Raw genomic sequence first — 27,420 nt, 5'->3', positions numbered from 1 at the left:
TGATTTTTCTTTCTACTTTGAGTTCTCTTTATGTGCTCCTAACCTTTTCTTTGTAGGAATTAATGTGCTTGCAATTAAGCCCTATATAGTGTTTAATGAAATGTTTGCAGGAGCGTTTGATAAGTTACTCAAGGCGTTGAATTCTTCCGATTGAGAGAAAGAGTATGGTCGAGCGGGACCTTGATAAACTAGCGCTTTTTGCGGGAGGCAACCCGTACTTTAATTTGCTTTTTAGTTTAGTTTTTTTCTTATTTTTGTGTGTGTGTTTTATTTTATTTTATTTTAATTTTTATTTTTTTTATATAGAGAGGTAGGGAGAGTGTAACTTATGCTTGTGGGAGTTTATTTTTGTGCAGATTTTGAGCTAGAGAAGGCTTCAATCACGCTGGAACTGCACTCGTATTCGATCGGGCAGATCTCGCCCGATCGGGCGCGCGTACGCGTCAGCAAACTACGTCAACTTCGACAGGCCATAACTTTTGCGTTTCTTATTCGATTTTTGCGTGTGACCTGTCGTTGGAAAGCTATTCAAGTCTAGTTTCCAATAAAATTAGAATCACTGTATTATCATTTATAAATAAAAAGTTATGATCAGAATAGTGCACATGACTCAAATTTGAACTTTTTCCCACTAACACTTTGTTTCTTTCTTGCCCAATTTTGTTCCAAAGAGATGCATTGCAATCCTCGAGGCTTTGGTGACATTGATGTGGTGATGATGAAGAGTAGTCACCTTGACTACTAGCTTCCCTTTAAGACAATGAGGACATTGTCTGATTTAGCTTGGGGGGAGGTTCTCGTGTTCGTATGGTACATCTTTCACTCTCTCTCTTCTCTTTTTATTTTTATTTTTTCTTAGTTTAGATTTTATTACTTTCTTAGGTTAGTTTTGTTCCAATGAATTGTAAATCATGCTTCCCTGTGCCCCTTACTTGAGAAAAATTGTTTTGATTCCTAGTATTTGATGATAAGCATTGTGGATTAGTTGATCATGATTTGATGTTTGATTGTCTTGAAACCTTAACATGCGTCAATTTTGTCCAACTACTTGTGAATATAGTGCTTGACTAGTTGATTTGGTTAGGAAATGTGTGATAGTTCTATTTTTCTTGGTATGTCAATGAATTTGAGTATTGGTTTGCAACTATAAGTAATGTTTATATGATTCATTATTATGCACATTGTGGAGGACGAAGGCATTTGTTCTTTTAGGTAACCTCTAGATATTGTAGATACATTTGTTCCCTTCTTGCTACCCATGTTGTTGCCTTGACTTTTTGTTGTTTATTAGCCATATTACAAGCCTCTTTTGCCCCATTGGTTACTAGTCCCAAGCTTGGCTTGGGGGAGCTATTAATGAGTGAGGTGAGGGAGTTTGTAGTGTGCTATTTATTTGCACAATTTGGGTGAGACTTTGAGAAGTAGTTTTGTTGATTGTTCATGTTTATTTTTGATGAGTTTGAGAGTTATATTTTCTTGAAAAAAATAAAGCATGATATTATGAAAAAAAAAAGAGAAGTTCAAAGAAAAAAAATTGTGGAAAAATAAGCGAACTTCAAAAGAAAAAAAAAAAGAAAAAAAAATGTTCAAATGTTTTAGTTGGAGGTTTGTAAAGAATAATTTTGAGCCTCAATGGAAAAATTTCAAGTTTGGAAAATAAAGTTTGTTTATTCGCTCTATTACTCCATTATTAATTTTTATGAGTGAAATTGTAAGAGTTGGATTTATTTATTATGATTGGAGTATATTTGGTTGATGTTAGAGTTGGTTATGTAGGAGATGTATGATCATTATTTATTTTGATCATGGGTTTTATTAGGATATGGCTTCTTTAAGCATAGCTTTTCTCTCACTTATTCCCAAATTTATCCTACCCTTTACCCTAGCCTTACATTACAAGCTTTAAAAACCTTCTGACCTTTGTGCATAGAATTGTATGAATGTGAAAGTGTTGCTTATCAATGCAAGTTATGATTTGGCATATTTCGAGTCGACTAGTAGGATTGAGCGTTCATTGTTTTTATACACACGAGAGTGTGAGTTGGGAGGGCATTGTTCACATTAAAGAGGTGGTTGGAGAGCGATCGAGTACATCTTTTACTCGCCACATAAATGAGAGTCGAGTGTGTAAGCACTAGTCTTGAATTCTATATGCTCTTGTGGTTTGCTCTGTTTGACAATTGTTAGGGAAGAAAGGTAATTGGATGGATTTGATTGGTTGACTTTGAAGCATGTTTATTTGATTTACCCTGGATCTTTTGTGCTTGATTTTTACCTTTAGGGGTGAAGCATATTTATTTATTCATTGATGAGATCTTTGCTTAGGGACAAGCAAAGGTTTGGCTTGGGGGAGTTTGATGTATCCATTTTATATAGTATTTTACCCCCGTCCCTTGGTCATAATTAGAAGTGTTTTTGGCTCTTTAGAGCCACTTTTATTACTAATTGGTGTTTTCTAGTGTTTTCGTAGATTTGGTTGACTTTTGCAGGGATTTATGCTTTTGGAGTATTTTCCCGAGATATTTAGGAGCAATCACGAGCATTGGAAAAGCACGACCAGAGTTTATAGCCCAGGGCCGGTTAGAGACATCGAACCGGTGATTAAGGGCTCGGTAGAGGTGATACCGGGGCATTTGGACCGAGTATTCAAGACCCAAAGAGGAAACCAGATTGACCCGAAGAATTGGAGCCCAATCGAAGTCCAAATAGTGGCCCAAATGATCCGCCCGGCCAAAAAGGCTGGCGCCCGGAGGCGCGCCCGGTCGGGCGGGAGGAGCGACCGGTGACGCGCCCAGCCGGGCGCGAGATTGTTATTAGAGGTGAAAAAAGTCGCGCCCGATCGGGCGCGTGTATATTTAGGAGACGATTAACGTCGTTTTAATTTGTTTTAGTTTAGGATTCTTGTACGGAGTATAAATACTCCTCCGTAATACGATTTTAGGACGACTTCTTCTTCTCTTAATCCTTTCTCTTAGACTTTCTTTCTCTACTTAGTTTTATCTCTCTTAATCTCTCTCTAAACCTTTGTTCTTATTTCTTTGATTAATTCCAGATTTATTTTGGTGACGATTTCTCTTCCCTTAATCTTAGTTATTTATTTTATTCCTTTGATCATGATTTATTTCATTGCTTTGCTTAGTTTATATTTAATTATGTGTGAGTAGTTTAATTTCTAGGGTTTATGGGGATCTAATAAACAATATGAAGGGGTAAATTATTGTTGTTGATTATCAATGCTAGATTAATTTCCTATTGATTGATTTAATGCTCTGTGACTAGATTAGGCCTATCTTTTATGCATGAGTTTGACAATATTGATTCAAGAATCGAGAGATGAGAATTAATGTTTAGGTCTAGTTTCAATAGGCAAGTTAATTTATAAATGGTTAAGTCAAGATTCGAGAGATGAGATTTAATACCGATAAATTAATTGTGTGATTGTAATAAGTAGCGAGAGCCCTTTACAATCTGGTTAATTGATGCATTGATGATTGACTATTATTGGTTGTTGGTATTGCATGATGATTTCTTATTGGATTGTTTTAATGTTTTACAATTGCGGCTTGTAAAAGTATAGCAATATTAAATTGATGAATCGAGCAAATGTTAATTTGATATTAAAGGCTATTTTCAATAAGAACTTAGATCTAGTAAATTGCGAGAGCCTGTTAGGTCTATGTTGGTTAATAAATTGCAAGAGTCTGTTAATCATGTTATTTATGCAATGTCAATGACTGATTACCCTATTTTTCCCCGGAGTATTATTTATTGGTGAACCTATGCCCTAGATCCTTTTATATATTATTTTCTCCCTTTTCCTACTCTTTTTAGTTTAGTTTCATATTCAACTTTTAATATTGGTTACTTAAATAATTTAGATTATAATATTTAATTAGGAGTAAAAAGACTTGTTTAGGATCGACCCTACTTCCCTATCTACCTTAGTTAGTGATTTAGGAAATTACTTTTGATCAGGAGATACGACTTTACCCTGCCACTAGTATAAACTTTTAAATTTATTATTTTAAAATATATATTAATTATTTAATATTTTCGGATTTATTATTAAAAATAAATAAAAAATAAAAAAAACTGAACTGACAACTGATAATTTCGAGAAACTAATTTTAGATAGTTTTCAGAAACTGATTTTGTAAATAAAAAAATTAAAAAAAAAAAAAAAAAAAAAAAAAAAAAACTGATTTCAACGTAGGATTCAATCCTATTGAAAAAAAACTAATTTTATCTACAATTTGAATTTTAATCTTATCTTAGTTACATGAATCTCACCAAAAACAACAATACTACTTCTTCTTCCACCCTTCATCTCCACACATTGGTAAGCTAAATTAATAGGTAAGAGAACTCATAATCTCTTCTTTATTTTGATGACTTTAATTAGTCAATTAAGCTTCAATCTTACGACTAGTAATCTTTGATACCTTTCATCGCTAAAACCGTAACTCCGTTGACGAACACCTCATACCGTCAAATATCATCACCATCACCACAGCTGCGATCGTCCCTTTTGAAATTATGCCAAACTCAACAAATTATAATGAAAATAATTGTTAGAGCATCTTTCACTACAAGTGAGCTCTTCCTAGCTCAGCTAGGGTTTCATTCTCCTAAGTTGAGAATCTGCTGGATATAATCTTCTTTTAGTTAAATCTGCTTACAGTGAATTCTATTGGGTTTAGTTCTCCAGCTCTTTTGATAGATAAGGATCTTAATCCTCGAGTGTTTCTGATTGTGGGTTTCAAGACTAACTTTTACTCCTTCCAACAAGGCTTTTCTCGTTCTTGAGGAAACGCCTCGACTTCCAGGAAAGGTTAACAACTTTCGTTAGCTGCTACCCTATTTTATTTCTCTGAGCGCAGCCTATGAAGACATGCAACCAATAGGAGCCCAGCAGTATTTGTTCTCTTCAGTGATTGGAGCAGCGCTGATATAGGCGGCTACAGTAATAGGCATTTAATTTGCACAGGCCTTGTTCTCCATGCTCACAGCGTTTCAACTATCAAGAACTCACCCTTGGCTATAAATGAGAAGCATTTCTCAGAATTAAACTCAACTAATTCCTTCTGATTATTCCTCTCTTCTGTCTTCTTCTGAAAACACTCCAGTTCCCTTAATTTCCTTTCTTATTGCTCCTCTTAAATTCTCTTTACATTTTATTCCTTCTCTTTGTTGTGATGGAAAACGACAGACCTTCTTCAAATGCTCATAATGAGTATGATAACTTAGACCTGCGAGGGGGCCCCTTAATCCCTCCACCTCCAGATTTTAATCTAGATGAGAGTGCAATTAACTTCAATTCTTGTGTTATAGGAATTTTCGTGGGGCCATATCCTCCACCGGAGGAGTACGTGCAATATATAGTCAATTCTAGATGGATTCGAAGCGGAGAAATTCGAGTCCATAGATGTGGGCTTTATTTTCTGTTTGAGTGCATGAATGTGAATGACTTTGAAAGCTTAGTTCAAGTCAGTACAGCAATAATTGATGGGCGAATTATCAATTTTCGAAGGTACCAAAGGGACCTTGTTCCTCACCAAATGAACTTCACCTTAACTAGAATTTGGGTGAGGGTATATGGTTTACCTCTAGCTTATCTCACCACGGGGTGGGCTAGACAGATTTTTCGGCATATTGGGTATGTGGAAGAAATTGATCATACAGAGGATCATCTTCCATTACAGGCAGAGTTGCGAGCTTGCGTGTTGGTGGACCTCTCAATACCTCTCATTCCGGGGTGCTTTATCCCATTGGAAGGAAATCGGGTGATTTGGGTTCACTTACGATATGAGGGGATTTTCAAATTCTGCAAAACATGTGGGTGTGCAGGACACTCAACACTACGCTGTCCTCTTCACTCAAGAACGGCAAGGAGGAGAGTGCGGCGTAGGCTCAATGATGTAGAGGCGGATGGAATTCGGGTATTGTACGGTCCTGCTGAATATCCTTTTTACTCTAACTATATTCATGGCTTGCCGGACAGGTTTAGGTTTCGCAATACGGGGGTCGATCTGCGCATCCATGAATTTCATGAGAATGACAGCATGTTTCGAAGAGTCCCACGAGAAAGATGGGATTTCGATGAAGGACATCCCTATGAACAACCCCCTTCTCCACCGACTAGTGATGATAGTGAAAATTATCACACGGGAGAGGAAGATTTATCTATTGAGGAGTCAGCACTAATTGAAATGGAGGAGACTCCAGTGCAACCTGTCCTTCGTCTTTCACCTGGAAGGAGGTTGGGGTTAGGGGTGGATCCGTACGCCGAGTTCACTCAGTCACATCAATCAAACCCTAATAGGGTAAATCCTATAAGGAGTAAGACTCAATCTCTGTCTACCAGTCTTGAGGATACGATGCAGGGAGGTGCTCCGGTGAGTCAGCCGCCAGTTAGCCAGGCGCCGGTGACTCAGCAGCCGGTGGCGAGGAAGCTCTTTGCAGACTCCACCTTCGAAGTAGGGGAATCGTCTTCGGCAAGAAGTAGAGAAATTCAAGCAGGAGGTCCGGGTACTATATTCCATGCGCTTGGGATATCGGATTGGGCCTTAGCTTCAGAGGTTTTTGAAGGAAATAATGCGGCAATCTTAGGGAGTGAGGCATGGCAGTTTCGGGGAGGATATCCTACTAATATCCTTGCCGAAAACAATGAAGTTTCAAGTGTTGCGGTTATGACGCCTATGAGAATGGGGGATGAAAATCTCACTGATGAGGAATATGCTAGAATCATTGAGGCTAGCACTACGTTAACTCTGGGAATTAGAGAAGCAAGGCGGGATGAAATTAGGGAATTACACCGAATTGCCAGGGGTAACTCAGGCCCTTTCTTACAGCTTTCGCATGAGGATTTGGCAGGCTTGCCGAATCTCCCTTTGACGGAATTTGATCCACCTAGTTCCCCGGTATCGCCTTTTAGCTCTTTTAATTTCACTGACTTGTTTAATTATGATGATAGTGCTAATACTAGGAAAAGGATAAGGGAGGCAATTGGCAACTATCCACACTCTTGTGGTGGTGATTCGATCCGTTATAGTGAGTTCGATGATGATTGGTTTGAAAGGAAAAGGCTCAAGCGGTTACATAGATGGTCGGAAAAAGGGGGTTTTGCTATATGGATAAGGAGCAAGAAAGGGGAAAAGAAGTTTGCTTCTAAGGCTATCTCGGATCCGGACATGGCTCGTGAGTTTGGGGTAGAGATAGATGATGATCTCAAGAAAAAACGAAAAAACAAAAGGCATCAACAAAAAGCCTCTTCTTCATCGGAGTCATCTTTCAAGAGACAAAAGAGTGAAGAAGTAACATCGGCTTTTCGTGAAATTAGGGATGATATGGATATTGATCTGCAAATGGTGTTGCTTGATTCGATGAGGATTTCTTCCGGGGGTGAGATGGCTAGATCAAGCCAACCCCCTAAAGAGCCATGAAGGTCGTGGCGTGGAATTGTAGAGGCTTTAATGACCCACACTCTCTTGCAATTCCCTATATAGTGTGGCTCTTTCGATCTAAACTACCTATGTTTATGTTCTTTTCGGAAACCAAAATGAATTTTATTAATGCGGCATGTAAGTTAGATAGTTTGCACCCTACTTCGATTTTTGGGTGGAATTCGGAAGGAAGTAGTGGAGGGCTTTTAGTTTTAGTTTGGTCAAGTGATGTAGTAGAATGCTTGTACTCCTCAAAAAATTTTATCCTTTGTAAGATCAATGAATCTAATGGAAGCGTTAAGTATGTTTTGTTCTTTTATGGCGAGCCTCAAGTAGAACATAGAAGAATTGTGTGGGAACAACTCCAATGGTTTTTGGAAGAGTTCAAAAATGTACTAGTAATAGGGGACTTCAACCAAGTGGAAAGTGGGAGCGATAAATTGGGTGGTTCTACTATAATCAGAGGAATTGATGCATTCCTTGATTGGCGGTTTAGTAGCAATGCTACGGAAGTTCCTTTCGCCGGACCGAGGTTTACTTGGAGCAATAAAAGGGAAGGAAATGGGCTAATCCTTGAGAGGTTGGATAGGGCTTATATTACGGAGGAATGGTTCCAACACTCTCCGGATGGGAAATTAATTCATGAACCAATAACTTGCTCAGATCATGCAGCAATTACTTATCACTCTCAGTTGGATGCTCATACTTCAAATAGGCCGTATCAAATTGAAAGTTGGTGTCTCAAATTTCCAGAAATTAGAGAGTTGGTGGAGGCAATTTGGAAGCTTGGAATTATTGGATTGAATATGTATCAACTTTCTAGGAAGCTAAGAATGGTAAGAACTAAACTTCAATATTGGTGCTTAGAAAATAAAAAAATTTGGGGTATTAATTGGAGAAGAACGACTAGAGATCTTCGAAATACGGGATTAAGTATCAACTCGGTCCAAGAAGGGGATGATTATACAATTCAGATAAACCAAAGAATTTCAGAGAATCAACTTAGCTTTGATTTTTGGAAACAAATAATGAAAGAAAGCTGGGTTAAATTGGGTGATTGCCCTACTCCCCTAATGTATAGGAGAGTGAAGCAAAGGGAACTGAAAAATTAAATTTTAACTCTGAAAGATGGGAACGATATTTGGGTTGAAGGGCAAAAAGAAGTGGAGGATGTAGTCCTTTCTTCCATCAAGATGGTTTATAATCCGGTTATCACAGATAACCATGGGGAAGATATTGACCTCCTGTTAAGAGAAATGGATATCCCGGTGATTTCTTGGGAGGACAGACTTTGGCTTGACAGGCCCTTCACTGATATAGAAATCAAGAATGCTATGTTCAATATGCATAAATCTAAGTCTCCGGGGCCAGACGGGTTCACAGCTGAGTTTTTCCATGTATACTGGAAAGAGGTAGGGCAATTGGTAATAGATAGTGTTCACCAATTTCTGAAATCGGGGAACATGCTGAAAGAGTGGAATCAATCCCTTCTGGTGCTAATTCCAAAAGTTAAAGTCCCAGAAGAAGCTAGTCAATTCAGGCCAATCAGTCTATGTAACACAGTGTATAAGTGTATCTCAAAATGTCTGGTCAACAGGATTAAGGTAATCCTTCCAAAACTGATAACTGAAAATCAGCATGCTTTTGTTCCAGGGAGATACATGGAGGATAATGTTCTGCTAAGCCACAAGCTTATGCATCTGATATACTCGAGAAAAGGGTCGAACTACGCTGCAGTCAAGATTGACATGTCAAAAGCTTATGACAGGGTTGACTGGACTTTCCTTCTCAAAGTCCTGCAAGCATATGGGTTCTCTAACCACTGGATCAGAATGATTTCTCAGTGTGTCTCAACGGTAAGTTTCAAGGCTGTCATTAATAGGAAGGCCACGGATCATTTCCACCCTAATTGTGGGCTACGTCAAGGGGATCCGTTATCTCCATATCTATTCATCTTCTGTATGGATATCCTCTCAAGAATGCTGAACTTGGCAGAGGAAATCAATCAATTTAAGGGGTTAAAGGTGTCAAGAAGATCCCCTTCGATTTCGCATTTATTCTTTGCAGATGATGCCATGCTTTTCTTTAAGGCAACTGAGGATTCTTGCAATCACATCAAGGACATCCTTCACAGGTTTGGTAGGGCTTCTGGTCAACCATTGAATTTACAAAAATCATTTGTCAAGTTTGCTCCAGGTTTTGATGTCAACACTCGGGAATCCTTAAAAAGGATTATGTCCATGGCCGAGACCAGCAATATGAGGACTCACCTAGGAGCTCCAATTGATATTCAGGGGAAAAAAAGCAGGTCCTTTCAATATTTGGTTGACAAGGTGTCAGAAAAGATTATTTCTTGGGCCTCCTTACGTATCTCCCAGCCTGCCAAACTCATTTTAATCAACACAGTCTTGGTAAGTATCTCAGCACATGTTATGAAATGTATGAAATTCCCACAAAGTGTGGCAGACAAAATTGACTCTCTTATCACAAGGTTCTGGTGGTCTAACAATGGAAACAAGGGTATGCATTGGGTGAATAGAACGACTATTCAATTGCCTAAGAGCATGGGAGGTCTTGGCATTCGAGGTACTTCAACTCTTAACAACGCACTCTTATTTAAACAAGCAACGAGAATGCATTTACATCCACAGCTTCTCCTCTCTAGAGTTCACAGAGGGTTTCAACCCTGTGGGATATGCAATTTGGCTAGTTCTTATGAGAGAAGAGGTTACCCGTCAATGGGAAGATCTAGCTTGCAAAAAGTGACTGAGTCATTCAAGAAGGGGTTTGCCTGGAAAGTTGGAAATGGGGAAAAAATTAAGGCTATTAGCATGCCTTGGGTAAATGGTGATATCCCAGTTGCAAATTCAAGCCAAACGCTAGGAAGGTCCTTGGGATGGAAGGTCAGCGATTTCATTGACACGGAGTCAGCTGCGTGGAAAGTGGGGAAAGTTAGAGAATGTTTTGAATGGGATAGTGCGAGATCGATTTTGGCCATGGAGCTCCCCTGCGCCATGGAGGATGACTTCCTATACTGGAAACACCACCCGTCAGGAAGATTTACGGTTAAGACTGGCTATTACTTCCTGGCAAAGGAACAAGGAGAGGGGCATATGGCTCTTTCCGGTGAGGAGGAAAGATTTGTTAAGCTCATTTGGAGAATGCATATACAACCTAAATGGAAGTTTTTTTTGTGGAAGCTTTTTCATGATAGTATTGCAGTAAAAGGAAATCTGGTAAGAAGGGGGTTACAAATTGAGGAGTCTTGTGATTTTTGTGGAATGGATAAGGAGGACGACCAACATCTGTTTAGACAGTGTACTCTAGCAAAGGAGGTCTGGGAAAATGGATCCCTGGCGATTTGCTCTGACTTGACTGGATTCAATTCACTTCGAATGTGGATTCAGCACTATATCCTGCTGTTTTATAGCGAGGATGGTAAGTATAGTACCCGTAGCATTATTTTTATTGCTACTTTGTGGGGACTATGGAAAGCAAGGAATGCAAGGTGCTTCAATGAGGCAAACGGGGGAACTAGCCTTGCCACCGAATACATCAATTTGGCGATTCAAGACCATCAAATTTTCTGCCAAAATGAGAGTTATATTAATGATGCAACAATTGAGTCAAGATATGATCCTCGCCTACCCCCAGGATTCGACTCAGTTCAGTTGGGGAAGGAAAGGAGTGGGTATGACAGTTTCACCGTAAGTGTGGATGGGTCGTGGGACAAGAAAACTACAAAAGCTGGGATTGGTTGGGCAGTCATAAAGGGTAACCAAGGAAATGAAGCTAGTGAAGGGGGTAAATTTGGAGTGGCGGCGTCGGCCCTTCATTGTGAAGCATGGGCTTGCTTAGAATCTATGAAATGGGCAAAGAAGGAAGGTAAGCAAGGGATTCTCATTGTTTCGGACTCAATTGTGCTTATCAACAATCTACAAGATGGTGTAGGTAAGGATGTCTCAATTGCTTGGATGATAAAGGAAATTAAGAAAGTGGGTGCATCATTCCAAAGGTGTACAATTCTTAAAGTCCAAAGGGACCAAGTGAAAAGGGCGGATTTCATAGCTAGGAAGTGTCGTATGACCCTTTCGAATTATGAGTAATTTAGTTTTGATGTATGTTTTGCTATTGTCAAAAAAAAAAAAAAACAAATTATAATGCCCATTAATGAGTATTGATCATGGAACTCTCGACCCACACAAACTTCCTGCAAGATTTGATAATTCATCTTGCCGCCATTAAACCAAGCATGATATTATACTTTGTAGAGATTAAATAAAAGGGAGGTGGAAAACAAGTGTTATCCTTGGGAATTAAGGATAGCAGAGTATCGTATAGGGTGATAGCGTGTTCTTTTGGTTTTGTTTTCTTTAAAGAAGATAATTTCTTTCATATATCTATATGTAGGCAAGTTGGAGGCGTGTATAGTATTACTAACATAGTTTATCATCGGTTTATTTGTAAACGGAGGCTACTAGGTGAACGTTTCGGAGGTTAATTACCTTGAATTTTACTCACGATCAAGGTAATTTTCAATGTCCATCATCTTTAGAATCCCGTTAGGAAATTATTTTTGAAATATTATGTGTCAAATACGTGCTTATATAATTATGTGATGAGTGTGCTATCGTATGATATTATGGAATCATATATATTATATATGAGTTTTCTATTTTGTGTACTAGTATATGTAATTTCGAAAAATATGATTATTTGTTATTGTATGAGTTTTTTTTAAATATAATCTTGGGAATTGGATGATTGATTATACGTGAATGATGGTCTATATGTCATGTAGGATGACTATGGTCTAATAATACTGAAATTGAAGTATTGTTATTTGAAATTAATTGATTTGTGCAATACTTGTGTTCAGTGAAATTTAATTTAAGAAGGGAAATGAAACCCGAAAGGGTGAAGAACAGGTTGCCCACTAGTAGTTATGGTTGCTACTAGTTGGTTTAAATTATTGTATATTGTTGTTAGTCTTCCTCCTAATCACTGGGTATTAGTAAGGGGTGTGCACACTAGGGACATTCTGTTTTATTTTATGGCCAATTGGGATTACGCGCGACCCTCTGTAAAGTAGGTGATGCCAGGGACTAGTCCCGGCTTACTGGCGTTCTCTTTCCCTTTCTTAAATAAATAAATAGTATGTTATGTGACTATTTGAACTTGGTTGAGTATTAAAATATTTATGAGACTATATTATGTATAAAATGTTTTGAACTAAAATTATTTATTTTACGGGATGGAGTTGGAATTACTCAGTTTATCTGATTTTTGGGAGTTTTCTCTCTTTTCTTGTTTCTGATTTATTTTGCAGGTTGGTAAAAGGGTACTCGGTTACGTGTGAGGAGACGTTAGAATAATCATGTAGCTAAGACAATTTAGTTTATTCCCGAATTTAATTATTTCCTCTCAATTATTGGTTTCAAAATAATTGCAGTTTTGATGCAATGACTATTTTATTTTGCCACAACTTAGACCACTTAGTTTATTTAAATATTATGTTATTTTTGCTTTGCATTTATTTTCTACGGAAAATAAGTGTAGCAGTAACACTCCTAGAGTTCGATGGTTGGGTTTTTGAAAGTTAAAGGTTACTCTTATTGTTTTTAAAGACTCGAATTTTGGGGGTGTTACATACGGGGTCCCTAAGACTCCAAGTGATGGGATTTAATACGAGTCTAAGTGTATTAAAGACGGCGAGGATGTTGGGTTTGGAGAGGTTGACCCCGAAGATGGAGACGGGGAGAGAATTGCGTCTGCCTTGGGGTTAGACGGTGAAGAGGTCTCCCAGGAGTGAGACGGGGAAAGCACCGCCTTTGGGTCTAGCTCTGAGGATAGTAGTGATGCCCCTCTTTCTTCGCTTGAGGATAATGAGGTTGAAGAGAGAAATAAATGAGTGAGAGTGGAGATCCCTTCAAAATCCATGTATCTGTTAGGGCCAATTGACCAGATTGGTAAATGAAAAAGACCCTTAGCAACAATTTGGTAAAAAAAATAATTCCGACGACAATTTGGTAAAAAAAAATTTACCCTAAGCGACAATTTGGTAAATAAAATAATATCAGGCCACAATTAACCCACAAAATACAAAAATTTCCGACAAAGTACTCCCAATTGCTTAATTTAGTTCGTTTTCTTGGTTTTTTTTTTATCAACCCTTTTAATGGATATAACAATTTCAAGATAAAAATTGTTGCAGTATCAATTTCACTTAAGTTTCATAACCCTTATTAACGAAATTCTTGTAAAAAGGGGTTGAAAATAAATTTGGTATTGGGATTTAGCAAAATAAAAATGGGATGTAATAGTAATTCAAAATCTTAAATGGGAAAAATAAATTTAAAAACACAAAAAACAAATTAAATTAGATTTTTAAAAAGTTTGTCGACAAAAATAAGAATTTTTGGGCTAAATGTCGTCGGAGTTTATTGTTTTTACCAAATTGTCGCATATAGTTAACTTTTTTTACCAAATTGTCGCCGGAATATGTTTTTTTACCAATTTGTCACTAAGGGTCTTTTTTATTTACCAATCTGGTCAATTAGCCTATCTGCTAGAGACAGAGAGAGTATGTCAAAGGGTCTTGAAGCCTTTACCCTCAAACAACCCCTTGGAGAGGGATACAAGATCCGGGTGCCGCCTAAGTTGGGCACCATTGCGTGGAAAGATGACCAGCCTAACTGCAACGAGTATTTTGGCTGCTATGAGGCAGCGTTTTTGGTTGGTCTCTGTTTTCCCCTATAAGATGCAGTTAAAGCCATCCTGTGAGGGTATGATCTTGGTGTCTAGCAGTTGTCCCCAAACTCGTGGGTCAACATTTTTAGGTACATTGCCGCCTGTGAGATGTAGGGGCTGCACTTCGGCTGGGAGACATTTGCCCACATGCACTATCTCAGTCGTAACCCAGGTTGTTGAAGAGCGTGGTACACTTTGACAACCTACCCCAAGTACCAGATGACCTTAGACAAACCGTGAAAGAACCGGTTATGACAAAAAATAAATAAATAAAATAAAAATAAAAATAAAAATAAAAATAAAAAATAAATAAGTGAAAATGAAAATGAAAAGTTAACTGCTTTAAATCCCAGCAAAAAGCAAGAATTTAAATCTACCCCTCCCGCAATTTCATTTTAAACCACCACGCAAACACTCCTTAAATGCGACGAAATACGAAACTCTCTTCAACTCTCCTCAACTCTCCTCATCTAATCAACCACCCCTCTCTCTGTCTCATCATCACTTATATCATTTTCTCTCTCCTCAACACTAAATTCCATACTCCCTTAATCACAACATCCCAAAAATAAATAATACACTTACTACCATTTAAACGATCCCAATGCTACCCTCAAACGTCGGATCCAGTAGCAGAAGACTTAACATCGGCAACTTATCCGCACCATTACCCGCCCCTGCCGCTGTCGTCGTCGCTATTAAAGCCGAACGAGACGTCTCGAAAGATCCCTTAGCTTGGGCTCTTACTCATGTCGTTCGTCCCGGTGATTGTATTTCTTTGCTCGCTGTCTTCCCTGACCGAACCTCGGGTAAATTTTGAATATACTTTGTGTTGGTTAGTTATTGGTGTTATATTGGAATGATTGTTAAGTTCTCATTTTTCATTTATAGGTCGTAGGTTATGGAATTTTCCTCGACTTACCGGGAATTGTGCCGGCCTCGAAGGAGGAAACTTACCCGAAAGGATTCTAGAGATTTCTGAATCTTGCTCTCAAATGGCTCTTCAATTCAATAATCAAATTCAGGTAACGTAATTTGTTTAATTTGTCATTAGTAAAATTATACGAAGTATTCAATTGTAGTAATTAGAATTGAGTTTGATCAATAAGTTTTGATTAATTAATTTGTTAGACACCTTGTTAAGCGCTGTAATACAGGGAATGTCGAATTTAAAATGAAGTTAAACTTTTGTCAGAATTTTGAAGTTTTCTTTTTGTCTTTCTTCTGTTCATCCAACTTTTTATGATTAGCTGGACATTTTTCTTTTGCTTTTTGCACTTTATTATGTGCTACTTTAGATTGATATTAGTTGAGCGCTTGTGTGAGGAAAAGTTGTACGTGTGATTTGAATTTGGTCATTTGACTTAATGTGCATTGTGAACATAATAGAGGGACATGTTTGATTAAAATGTCTGAAATAGTAGGTGACTACTATAGGTGTCAAATGCTTACCTATTAAAGAATTATTGTTTGATAAAATTAGATGTTGGATTATTAAAATAAATAAACCTTTTTTTTTTTTGACATATTTTTGTTTCAGTTCGACTTAACTCATTTTTAGCTTAGATTAGCTTAGATTAAAAATACAAAGCCTAGATCATAGGACGGAATATTGATACATGATAGTAATTGGTTTGGTGGTATAAGAGGACTTTATCTGGTGATTCGAAGTAGATTAACATGTGCGTACAGAACACCCGTCTCATTGCCTAAAAAGATAAAAAATAAAAAAACATCCACTATATTATGAGTCTAAATTATGTGGCCAACGTCACTTAGGGAAATAGAGAATACTCTGATTGTCAGAGCTTGATATTTTTTTTGTTAGGATGATCCAACTACTGTTAGAGTATTAGTTTACTATGTATATTATGGAACTGTCTAAAATGCCCCTGGTTGACTTAGTCTTAAATAAGTAGTGGAGCAAAGATGAGAGGACAAGTGTTTGGTGATTTTTATACATGTTATTATGGAGTATGAAGATAAAGATAGTGACTAGTGTGATTAAAGATGGAGCATTGAGGTAGTTGTGACGAAGGAGAGTGATAAATGAGTCTCAACTTTAAATAACTTATGTTTAGTTTTCCAAGTGTATTGTTTTTTTTTTTTTTTTTTTTTTTTTTTTTTTTTTTTTTTTTTCATGTATTTAAATTAGTATTGACTATTGAGTATGATCATTGGTTGATCAGGCCATGCTTATGTCAATATAGCGAGATTATGAAACCTTTACGCTATAGAAGTTTGTCCAAGAATATTAGATTAGTATATTATGATACAGATGACAAATATTCATGATAGCTTAGTTGGTAAAGTGTTGAGATAATTATAAGACGTGACCTTACTACTTATTTACTTGTAAGTGTTTGCATAAAAAAGAAGGTAATATCTTGTTGTTTTGTTACAAAATAAATGTTGTACATAACACAAAATATTGCTTTATTTCTAACGTGGACCAAACAATGAAATTATTTCAACAGATGTTAGCTTTATCCAAGGAAAAGTATCAACTTGAATCTTAATACGGAGTAGCTTACCTTTTACTTTATGTGCAATTTTGACCCGCGTTTTAGCGCCAATTTAAAACTGTTGACCCCATTTTTTGTGCTCTTTTGTGCTTTTTCACTTTATTCCTTCCTTGCCTTTTCTTTTTCAATCTTTCTTTGTTTTCGTGCATCTGATTAAGTTGTGGCAAGATTTAGATTAATAAACAAACATTGTCTTTTAACAAACCAAAGTCAAGGAACTAACTTTTCTGTGTTAATTAACCATTTCATTACTGCTGACAATCATAGCAAATCATATTAATTCCCAAGATTAAAATTTGAACTTTGATGTTTGAAGTATGAAATTGTCTTTTCATCTTTATTATTCCCATTCTCATGGCTAATCAGGGAAAAAAAAATACAAGGAAAAAGATGTATACAACTCAATTGACACGTGATTTTGTCATGAAGTTTATGTGTTTAATTAATCATAGGTTGTCAACATTGATTTATGATGTCTGAATATTAGTGTGTCACGTACTTGAGTTGGAAATAAATTAACATACAAGTGTTTATAACAGGTGAAGGTGAGAGTTAAGGTTGTATTAGGCCTGCCCGCTGGTGAAGTAGCAGCTGAAGCAAAGAGAAATGGCGCTACCTGGGTCATATTGGACAAGTAATTCTACACCAAAGTATTGTTTCTTGTTTCTAATCTGTTGGCTAAATGTTTACAACTTTCACTTCCACCATTTACTCATCTGTCTATCAACAATCTCGAATTTGGTCAGCTAAAATTGCACCTTAATTATTTGTACAATTGTATGTGCGTGAAAGCAATGGTGGAGGGAAAATTGCAATATTATGATGATGGTTGTTATGCATTCGATTTTCTTGTGAGATGTTAACTATAGTATTCATTGGTAGATCCGTAGATAGCTAACTTATCTTAATTCAAATTGCTGAAAGAGTTTGATGAAACTATCTTCAATTAGTTTTGCACTAATCATACTTTCAATATATGATTTTTAGTGCAGACATTTCTTAGCTGGATCATCGTTGAACTTTGTTGTTATATGTTTTGTATATATAATAAATGCTTCTGCTACCACATACATTATACATGATTTAGGCATGTATCTAACATTTGGCTGCACTGCAATTTTAGAAAATAATTACAATTTTGAGCATTTTTGGCTGCAGTCCAAGCAAATGATATTGTTGAGATTACCTAAAATCATTTATACAATCAATGTTTATGGCTGGTTGTGATACTAGCCAATTTGCTGAATGCTAGTGTTGTTTCTCTTCTGCATGTGCTGCTTTTTTATATACTAGAATTGTATGGTAGTCTCGGGCTGAGTTATTGTTCGTGTAATACATATGAACACAGATTCATCCTCCGTATCCTTTCTCATGCAGGAAGTTGAAGGAAGAGCAGAAACATTGCATAGAGAAACTCAGCTGCAGCATTGTTGTGATGAAAGGTTCTCGAAAGTCCTCAAACTTAATTTGGGATACTCAGATGAACCTCAGACACCTTACTTTTCTGCTGCCTCTTCCCCAGCCTTAGATAGTGGTCGATTGCAAAGCTTTAGGATGAAGCATGCTACTCCTATTAGCAGCCCTGAATACCAAAGTAGTTCTTTCTCAAGAACCACTAGAGAGGCTTCATTGTCAACCTTTGACATACCGCCTTCTCCCTACCATGTTTTTGAGCAGAATCCTCTGTTTGAGGGACGGAATAAAGGAAGACTGACGCCTGCTTGTTCTCCACTTAACGTAATGATATCTGATAAGGAAAGGTTAATTTACCCTAACAGAGAGTCTAGTGAATTTGTAAAAAGTAACCGACATAATGAATTTTGGGTCCCTGAAAACCATGCTCATAATGAAAGGGCTGCACTAGCTTCAGGCTATAGATACTCTTATGAATCCAACTCTGCAGCTCCCGAACTTATGGGTAATAAGCATATTCAGCGAGATTGTGAATCAAGAAGTGGACTGCTTAAGATTGACAACAGTCACAAAGAAGACAATGTCAGTAATGCAACTCCTCATGATTCTTTCTCTATGGCCAGAACATCTTCTGCTCCACCTCCTTTATGTTCAATTTGCCAGCATAAAACACCAACATTTGGAAAACCTCCAAGATGTTTTACTTATGAGGAGTTGGAGGTAGCAACAAACGGATTTTCAGATGATAATCTCTTGGCTCAAGGTGGATTTGGTATTGTGTATAGAGGAGTTCTATTGGATGGGCAGGTTGTTGCTGTGAAACAATTAAAGTTTATGGATTCTCAAGGGGATACTGATTTCTGTAGGGAAGTTCGGGTATTGAGTTGTGCCCAGCACAGGAATGTTGTGTTGCTGATTGGCTTTTGTGTTGAGGGCAAGAAGCGATTGTTGGTTTATGAGTATATCTGTAATCACTCGTTGGACTTCCATTTACATGGTAAGGCCTTCCCTTTAACATAATAGGGTTCGTGGTATCTGCATTTTTCATGCATATGTGTTGGATTTTATCTCTTATGTGTACACTTCATATGATTTTTAGGGAACAAATCATCCCCTCTGGATCTGCAATCACGCCTGAAGATAGCAGTTGGTGCTGCAAGGGGCTTAAGATATCTCCACGAGGATTGCAGAGTAGGATGCATAATCCATAGAGATCTACGACCAAGCAATATACTCTTAACTCATGATTACGAACCTCTGGTAATTTACACTAACACTTCTTTTTCCTTAAATAGGCAACTTTGCTTTTATGATAGTCCTATACTCCTTAAAATAATTGCAATTACATGAAACACGGTACTGGACTATAGGTACCTATTTTATGTAGCCATAAGCTAGATTAATCATCATCTTCTTCTCCATAGTAATCTGTGTTTAAAGCGGATTATCAAAGTCTTTTTAGTTGATTGACTGTTGAAACAGAACATCTGATCCTATTGTCAACATCTTGCAGGATAATAGAACTATTTTTTAATGCTTTTTAGTTTTACTACTTAATACTGTATGTTTTGCAAGGATTGTTAAGCTAATGTCTGTCATTTTGTATTTAATCTGAATTTAAACATTCTATATATGTCTAGGTTGGCGATTTTGGGCTGGCAAGGTTGCATTGTGAGTGGGATATTGGCGTCGAGCAACAAGTCATTGGTGCTACAGGGTAAAGAATATATCCTATTATTTAACAATGAAGTAAACAAATTTGCAGCTTGAATAAATTGTGATTTTAATTTTACGTGATGCAGATACTTGGCACCAGAATATTTCAATGGCGGTAGCATCACTGAAAAACTTGATGTATATGCATTCGGAGTAGTATTGGTGGAGTTGATTACTGGAAAAAAGGTCAAGGAGCTTCACCAAGAAAAGGGGTTTTCCTCTTTGGCTCAGCTATTTGACCCTTTCGCTGCATTAGAATCGAATCAGATTTTGAAATCAACGTTTTCTCCTAAGGAACTTCAATGCATCCCACATGAGATACAGACAATGGGTCGTGCAGCCTCCTTGTGTCTTCGCAATGACCCCGAGTCCAGACCCTCCATGTCAAAGGTCTTTCTACATCCTATTTCTTAGTATCATTCATCACATAATTTTTAAGTACATTGCTTTTACACTTATAAAGTTTGCAACTTATTCTTAGTAAATGTTAACATTTATTGTTTGTACTTCCTACTCAAAAAACTGCAGGTGCTTAGAATACTCGAAGGTAGCAACACTCCAATGCCTATAGGCTTGGACTTGAATTCAGTTGGTAGCCAAAGCGGACATATGCAAGGGTTAAATACTCGTAGACACTCCGAAATGCGGAAATGCCACTCTCGTAAGCTTTCACAGTAACAAGAATGTAGGACTAATAGCAGGGATCAATACTACAAAATGCAGTGTTATACTACCTTTATGTGCATATATTACATGATTCAAAAGAAAATAGATATAACCTGAATTAGATGTATATTTAGTATTTTTACTAATTACTTTGATCAAAGATGAACCACAGGTTTTGCTGCAGTCTCCCCCTCCATCCATTAATTTCATATACAAGTAATTCTTGAAAGTGTTTGTTTTTTTTTTGTTTTTTTTTTTTTTTTGGGAGTGTAGTGTATTATTTTGTCCTTGTTCTCTGTACTGTACCTTTTGGGAATTTTCACTCTTCTGCTTGATTCAGTTACAGTATTCTTGTATTATACGAGCATAGGAATTTGTCGTGTTGAGAACTCTTGGATTTTATAATCATTGTTGGTATTCACTCTCAATGTTTTTATTTATTTTCCATTCAACTGCACCATTATGACCTACACATTTTTTATGTACATCAACAAAATGAAATGAGATATTGTGGATGTGAATTTGGTTGAGCAATTTTAAATTATGTGATAGGTTAATTAGAAGAAAGTAATGGTTAAATTAGGTCAAATAACTTAAGCACTGATAACAGGGAAGGGTAAGGTAACTAGTTTTTTTTTTTATTTTTTTTATTTTACTTATTTATTTGTTTAACTTCTAATCTTCTATAATACTGTAGTACTGTACTACTTTTCCATGCATGTGATGCATGCTTTTAGAGCTGGCAATCCTAACTCGACCCGAATGACTCTACCTGTAATCAGAAATTGACTCAAAAACGTAAACCCAAAATTGACCCGAACACAAAGTTGACCCGATCCGACCCATACCCGACCTAAATTGGAGTTGACCCAAACTTGACACGATACTCGAATCAACCCGACCGGAGTAACCCAATACCCAAATTGACCCGACCCAAAATTGATCCGATACCACAAAGCGACCCAATCCGAAGTGAACCGAAACCCGAAATGACCCGACCTGATTTTGACCCAAACGGACACGAAACCCGAAGCGCCCTGAACTATACCCGAAATGACCCGCCCTAAAATTAATAAATACTCAAAATGATCTAACTGATTTAGGGCTTAATTACTTTACGCAAATAAACACTTATTGAAAAATAACCTTAATTAAACAGTACATTATTCAGTATTGTGTATAATATTGTTGAAATGTGCATGTAATTTTTTATATCTCTTTAAGAGTTCCATTTGACTAGGAGCACTAGTTTTAGTTATTGTTATTATTACTATTACTCTTAGATTTTTTTTTTTAAGTGTTACATTGAAATTTTTTCCACTGTTCACTATATCTAATTTGAATTTTTGACTAATTAATCAATGATTGTGATCATAACAATACTATCTTATGTATACAGTACCGTTGGAATTATCTAATGAATATATTATTAATATTCAACAATTGTTATACTCTATACTTATTGATAATTATATTATACTAGATGAAGCCTGTGCGATGCACGGTTTGTTTGATTTTATTTAAAATAAATTTTTTTTTTTTTTTTTTTTTTTTTTTTTTTTTTTTTTTTTGTATTTATGAGCCTAAAATTTGTTATATATTTAGATAAAGATCCTAATATTAAAAGATAATATATAATATTTAATTAATTTAAACTTAAAAATCTCATTCGCCAATTTTGCTTACATGACATTTATTTAATTTTAAAAGAAATTAATAATCTCTTATTTAATTGGCTACTACTAAGATTTATAATCCTACATGGCGCGCTGAGAAAATTAAATCCTACGTGGCTCTCTAAAAACTCAGGAAAAAACTCCCCTTTATATATATATATATATATATTAGATTATTGGTCAAATTTTTACATCGACATAGATAAAAATTAACCTAACCTGAATAGACCCGACCCAAACTCAATCCGACCCGAATTGGACTTGACCCGATAACTGGACCAAAAGACTGACCCTATCCAAACTCGACCCGAAGTGTTGACCCGATACCCAATCTGACCCGAATTACCATTGACTCGAAGCTGATCCGAAACCCGAATTAACCTGAACCGCCTGAACCCAACTCGAATATTGATTGACCCGAAATTGACCCAACCCGTACCTAACCCAAATGACCCGTTTTCCAGGTCTACGTGTGTTACACATTATTTAATAATTTACATCATTAGTTTTAATCAATACTCAGTATTAAAATTTTTATCAAAATCTAATGAAGTAAGAATTAAAATGGTTTAATACGTAGAAAAGTTTAAACTAAACAATACAGAAAAGTAAATCAACTAATTGTATGATAATTAATGCTTTTTTGGTACAGCAAGCCACCCCGTGTGGCCTGCTGCCAAATCAGTAAAAATAACAGATTACACTGTATAACGGGGTTATTATTCACTCGCATAACGGGGTTACTGGTTTTGTCATGGTTACTTGTATTTTTTTTTCAGGGGTTACTTGTAATTTTTCTTTCAGGGGTTACTTGTATTTTTTTTCGAGGGTTATTTGTATTTTTTTTCAGGGGTTACTTGTATGGATTACTTATTCAGGGGTTACTTGTATTTTTTTTTTCAGGGGTTACTTGTATGGATTATTTATTCAGGGGTTACTTGTATTTTTTTTTTCAGATGTTACTTGTATTTTTTTTTAAGAGGTTACTTGTATGAATTACTTATTCAGGGGTTACTTATATATTTTTTTTTTCAGGGGTTACTTGTATGGATGACTTATTCAGGGGTTACTTGTATTTTTTTTTCAAGAGTTACTTGTATTTTTTTTTTTCAGGGGTTACTTGTATTTTTTTTCAGGGGTTACTTGTATGGGTGAATTCAAGGGTTACTTGTATGAGTTATTTATTCAAGGGTTGCTTGAATGAGTTCCTTATTCAGGGGTTACTTATATGAGTTACTTCAAAGGTTACTTGTATGAATTACTTATTCAAGGGTTACTTGTTACTTATTCAACGAATACTTGTAAGCCCCATACCAAACCAGTAAGACCCTACAAGTAACCCTTGAGCAAAACTAGTAACACTCTACAAGCAATCCCTAACACTAGTAGAAAACAACTAAATAACGACGGAAATTTTCCGTCGGAAACACCCTGTTTTCCGTCGGTAAACTCGTTTCCGTCGGAACTAGTTGTCGGAAAACTATTTGTAGGAAATGGGCTTTTTCCGACGGAATTTCCGTCGGAAACACTATTCCGACGGAATTCAGTCCGCCGGAAAATATTTTCAGGCCCGAGAAAGTCCGTCGCAAGTTTCCGACGGACTGAGTTCTGTCGGTATGTTGTGACGGAAATTCCGTCGGAAAATTATTTTAAAAAAAGAAAAAAAAAAAAACGCCTCGCACCACCCCACCACCGGCCCACATCACCAGCAACCACCCTGCACCACCGGCAGACCCCACTGCACACCCTTTTCCCACCTTCAAACATCACCACCAACACTCACAGCAACCGTTTTCCCACCTTCAAACACCACCACCGACACCCACACCAGCCACCAATCCACCTTCAAACAACGCCACCGACACCACCAACACCCACACCAGCCACCAATCCACCTTCAAACACCGCCACCGACACCCACCCTAGCCCCTTCCCACCTTCAAACACCACCACTCCAAAAATAAACCCCAAAAAACACAAAATTTAGCAAAAAAAAAACCGAAAATAACCCATAATCGAAAATCAACCCAAAAATACGAAAATTAAGACAATAAAATCGAAAATACCACACAAATAAATCAAAACCAACAGATCTACAAATTTAGCAAGAATTTCATAAAGAAAAAAAAAACGATAATTAAACCACAAAAATTAAAGGAAATATATAATTATACAATCATCTAATAAAATTTATAAATTAACATTACATTTTCATAAAAAATTAACTAGATCTATCTATGCGCATGTACATGGTCGTCGTTCTTGTTTTGGTCGCCGTTGTTGGTTTGGTCGCCGGTGTTGTTGTAGTCGTCGGTGTTGTTGTTTGGTGTTTACGGTGTTGTTGTTGTAGTCGCCGGTTTTGTTGCTTGGTTGGAGTTTTATGGTGTTGTTGTTGTTGGTGGTGGTAGGGGGTGAAAGAGGAGAGGAAAGGAGGAGGAAAGAGAAGGGGCGGATGGAGAGAGAAGGGGCGGACGGAGGTGATGAGGAGAGAGAAAGAGAAGAAAGGAAAGGAGGAGGGTTAAGGAGAGAGAAAGAAGAGGAAAGAGAAGTGAGGGAAAAAAAGTGGCGGCTAGATAGAAGAAGTTTAGGGTTAGGTGGTAAATAAATTTTTTTTTATTTTTTTTATAGTATATGTTCCGACGGAAATTTCCGACGGAATATTTTTCCGTCGGAAATGATCTTTTCCGACGGAATATTCCGTCGGAATGTCCAATTATTCCGACGGATTTATTTTCCGTCGGAAATTTCCGACGGAATTTTTAAATTCGTCGGAATTGTCCGACGGAAATTAAATCCGTCGGAAATATTGAGTTTTCCGACGGATTTTCAGGTCCGTCGGAATTGGTCCGTCGTTATTTGACCTGATTCTTGTAGTGTAACCAAACCAGTAACACCCTACAAGTAACTCTTGAGCAAAACTAGTAACACCCTACAAGTAACCCCTAACTAAATCAGTAACACCCTACAAGTAACCCCTGACCAAAACCAGTAACACCCTACAAGTAACCCCTGACCAAAACCAGTAACACCCTACAAGTAACCCCTGACCAAAACCAGTAACACCCTACAAGTAACCTGACCAAACCAGTAACACCCTCACCAAATCAGTAACACCCTACAAGTAACCCCTGACCAAACCAGTAACACCCTACATGTAACCCCTGACCAAACCAGTAACACCATCACCAAACCAGTAACCCCTGACCAAACCAGTAACACCCTACATGTAACCCCTGACCAAACCAGTAACACCATCACTAAACTAGTAACCCCTGACCAAACCAGTAACACCTACAAGTACCCATAACCAAACTAGTAACACCCTACAATTTTTGACGTAGAATGTTTGGTCTAAGATTCCACGAAGAAAACGAGCTCACATTTCTTTGGTTCTCATCAATTTCACTACTTCAAATGTTGTTGATGATTTTAAGGATAATTAATCACAATTTTCACAACAATTTAACACCCAATTTCTACAATTTCGGGCTTTAATTGCAGCAATTTGGCAAAGAGGAGAGAAAAAATGGGTGGAGCAGAGATATGGTTGTTGGTGATGTGTGGTTTGACTTAAAGAAGAAGCTAAGAAAAGAGGAGAGAAAAAATGGGTATAGTAGAGATATGCTTGTCGGTGATGTATGGTTTGGAGAAGAAGATAAGAAAAGAAGAGAGAGAAGAGTTGTGGTAATTTTTTTTAAAAAAAAAATTAATAATAATAATTGTGGCTGGCCACACCGTGTGGCCAGCCACATACAAAAATTTGTGTAATTATTATCAATAGAGTAATATTTTTTTTTGTTTTTTTTTTTTTATAAAGAAAACCGATTGGGAATATATTATTATCAATAGAGTAAGATTTAATTATCACAGAGTATTGTGGTATATATTTTGATTTATTTTGAGGATATATTTTGTTACCTATTTTATGCCTTGTGAATATTTTTTAGGTAGTTTCCTAATTCTATCAAATTAGGGAATAGCTTGTATTATATTGGCCATGGGAGTAATCAATGAAATCAAGCCTTGATGTTTTATACAATTTAGCATGGTATCAAGAGCAAATTGAATTTCTTTCGTGTTTTTCTAAAATTCCTCAAATATGACCGGAGATGATATTCCTCCGCCACCTCCACCGACTGAAATTAAACCCAATTTCCCCTTCTACCTTGGGTCGCAAGACAGACCTGAGGATTTTATTACTCCTACACGACTCAAAACTGACAACTATGATGATCGGGCGTCGGATATGCAGACTGCCTTGGAGGCAAGGTGTAAATTTGGGTTCTTGGATGGTTCAATCACGGCGCCTATTCCTACCTGCACTTCGTCGGATTGGACAACCATCAGCGCAATGTTGATCTCGTGGATTACCATCACCATTGATCTAGAGGTAAGGTCGCCCCTTTCTAAATTTCGTGAAGCTAGGCCCTTATGGCAGCATCTAAAATAGGGTTTGCTCAGACTAATGGTCCTAGAATTCAACAATTTAAATCTTCTATTGGTAAGTGTGAACAAACTTGCTCTATGCCTCTCTCGGTTTATTATAGTAAATTGCATGCTTTGTGGCAAGAATTTTATCACCACGAGCCTCTTATTTCTTGTTCTTGTTGTTCGAAGTGTATTGCGGGTCAATTACATGAAGTTAGGCGACAACAATCAAAATTGCATGATTTTTTGATGGGTTTATATTCTGATTTTTATGTCTTGTTATGCACTAATATTTTTTCTTAAGACCCTCTCCCTAGCCTAGACTGTGCTTATCAATTGGTTGTACAGGAGGAAAGGGTTCGTACAGCAAAGCAGGAAGCCGAATCAAAGCCTGCTGAGACTCTTGGGTTTGCTGTCCGTAGCTGCTGGGCGTGGGAATGAGGGGACTGATCATGGTCATGAGGGGTATGGAATCGTGTGTGCTAAGTGCAAAAAGGTGGGTCATGAAACCTCCAGTTGTTGGTCGGATAAGATATGCAATTACTGCAAAAAGAAAGGTCACGTGAAGTCTACATGTTTTGAACTTCATGGTCGACCCCCTCCGAGAGATGGCAGCCAGGGGGGAAGATTTCGGCTGGTCGTGGACAGGGCATAGCACGGGTCAATGCAGTGGCTTCTAATGACAATTCTTCTTCTCTTGGTCAAGTATTCTCTAGCGAGCAATGGAAAGCTATTACGGGATTGTTTGGTAATGCAAATATTTTCGAAACCCGATCGAATGGTAAGTTTGATGATACTTCATGG

General features: G+C 37.2%; 1 protein-coding gene and 1 pseudogene across 2 annotated transcripts; both read left to right on the top strand.

The window, feature by feature from the left end:
- The first annotated feature begins 8,635 nt into the window (after positions 1 to 8,635).
- On the top strand, positions 8,636 to 11,548 carry LOC145640248 (uncharacterized). Its single transcript, XM_081691550.1, has one exon. It carries the CDS (start codon positions 8,636 to 8,638, stop codon positions 11,546 to 11,548), a length of 2,913 nt encoding a protein of 970 aa, XP_081547676.1.
- Positions 11,549 to 14,721: 3,173 nt separating this feature from the next.
- Positions 14,722 to 21,435, top strand: LOC145637860 (inactive protein kinase SELMODRAFT_444075-like; annotated as a pseudogene). Its single transcript, XR_014114519.1, has 8 exons — positions 14,722 to 15,001; positions 15,084 to 15,217; positions 17,257 to 17,351; positions 18,095 to 19,127; positions 19,230 to 19,390; positions 19,771 to 19,847; positions 19,933 to 20,236; positions 20,375 to 21,435. The product of XR_014114519.1 is annotated as an inactive protein kinase SELMODRAFT_444075-like (transcript).
- The last annotated feature ends 5,985 nt before the right edge of the window (positions 21,436 to 27,420 follow it).

This window comes from Chenopodium album, chromosome 7, assembly GCF_948465745.1.
Source record: "Chenopodium album chromosome 7, dcCheAlbu1.1, whole genome shotgun sequence".
In the NCBI taxonomy this organism is placed as follows: domain Eukaryota; kingdom Viridiplantae; phylum Streptophyta; class Magnoliopsida; order Caryophyllales; family Amaranthaceae; genus Chenopodium; species Chenopodium album.
The sequence above is the reverse complement of the archived record's forward strand: the minus strand, read 5'-3'. Positions and strand labels throughout refer to the sequence as shown.

Excerpts from the sequence above, each read along its gene's own strand:
- LOC145640248 (XM_081691550.1), top strand. The coding sequence starts at position 8,636 with ATGGTTTATAATCCGGTTATCACAGATAACCATGGGGAAGATATTGAC.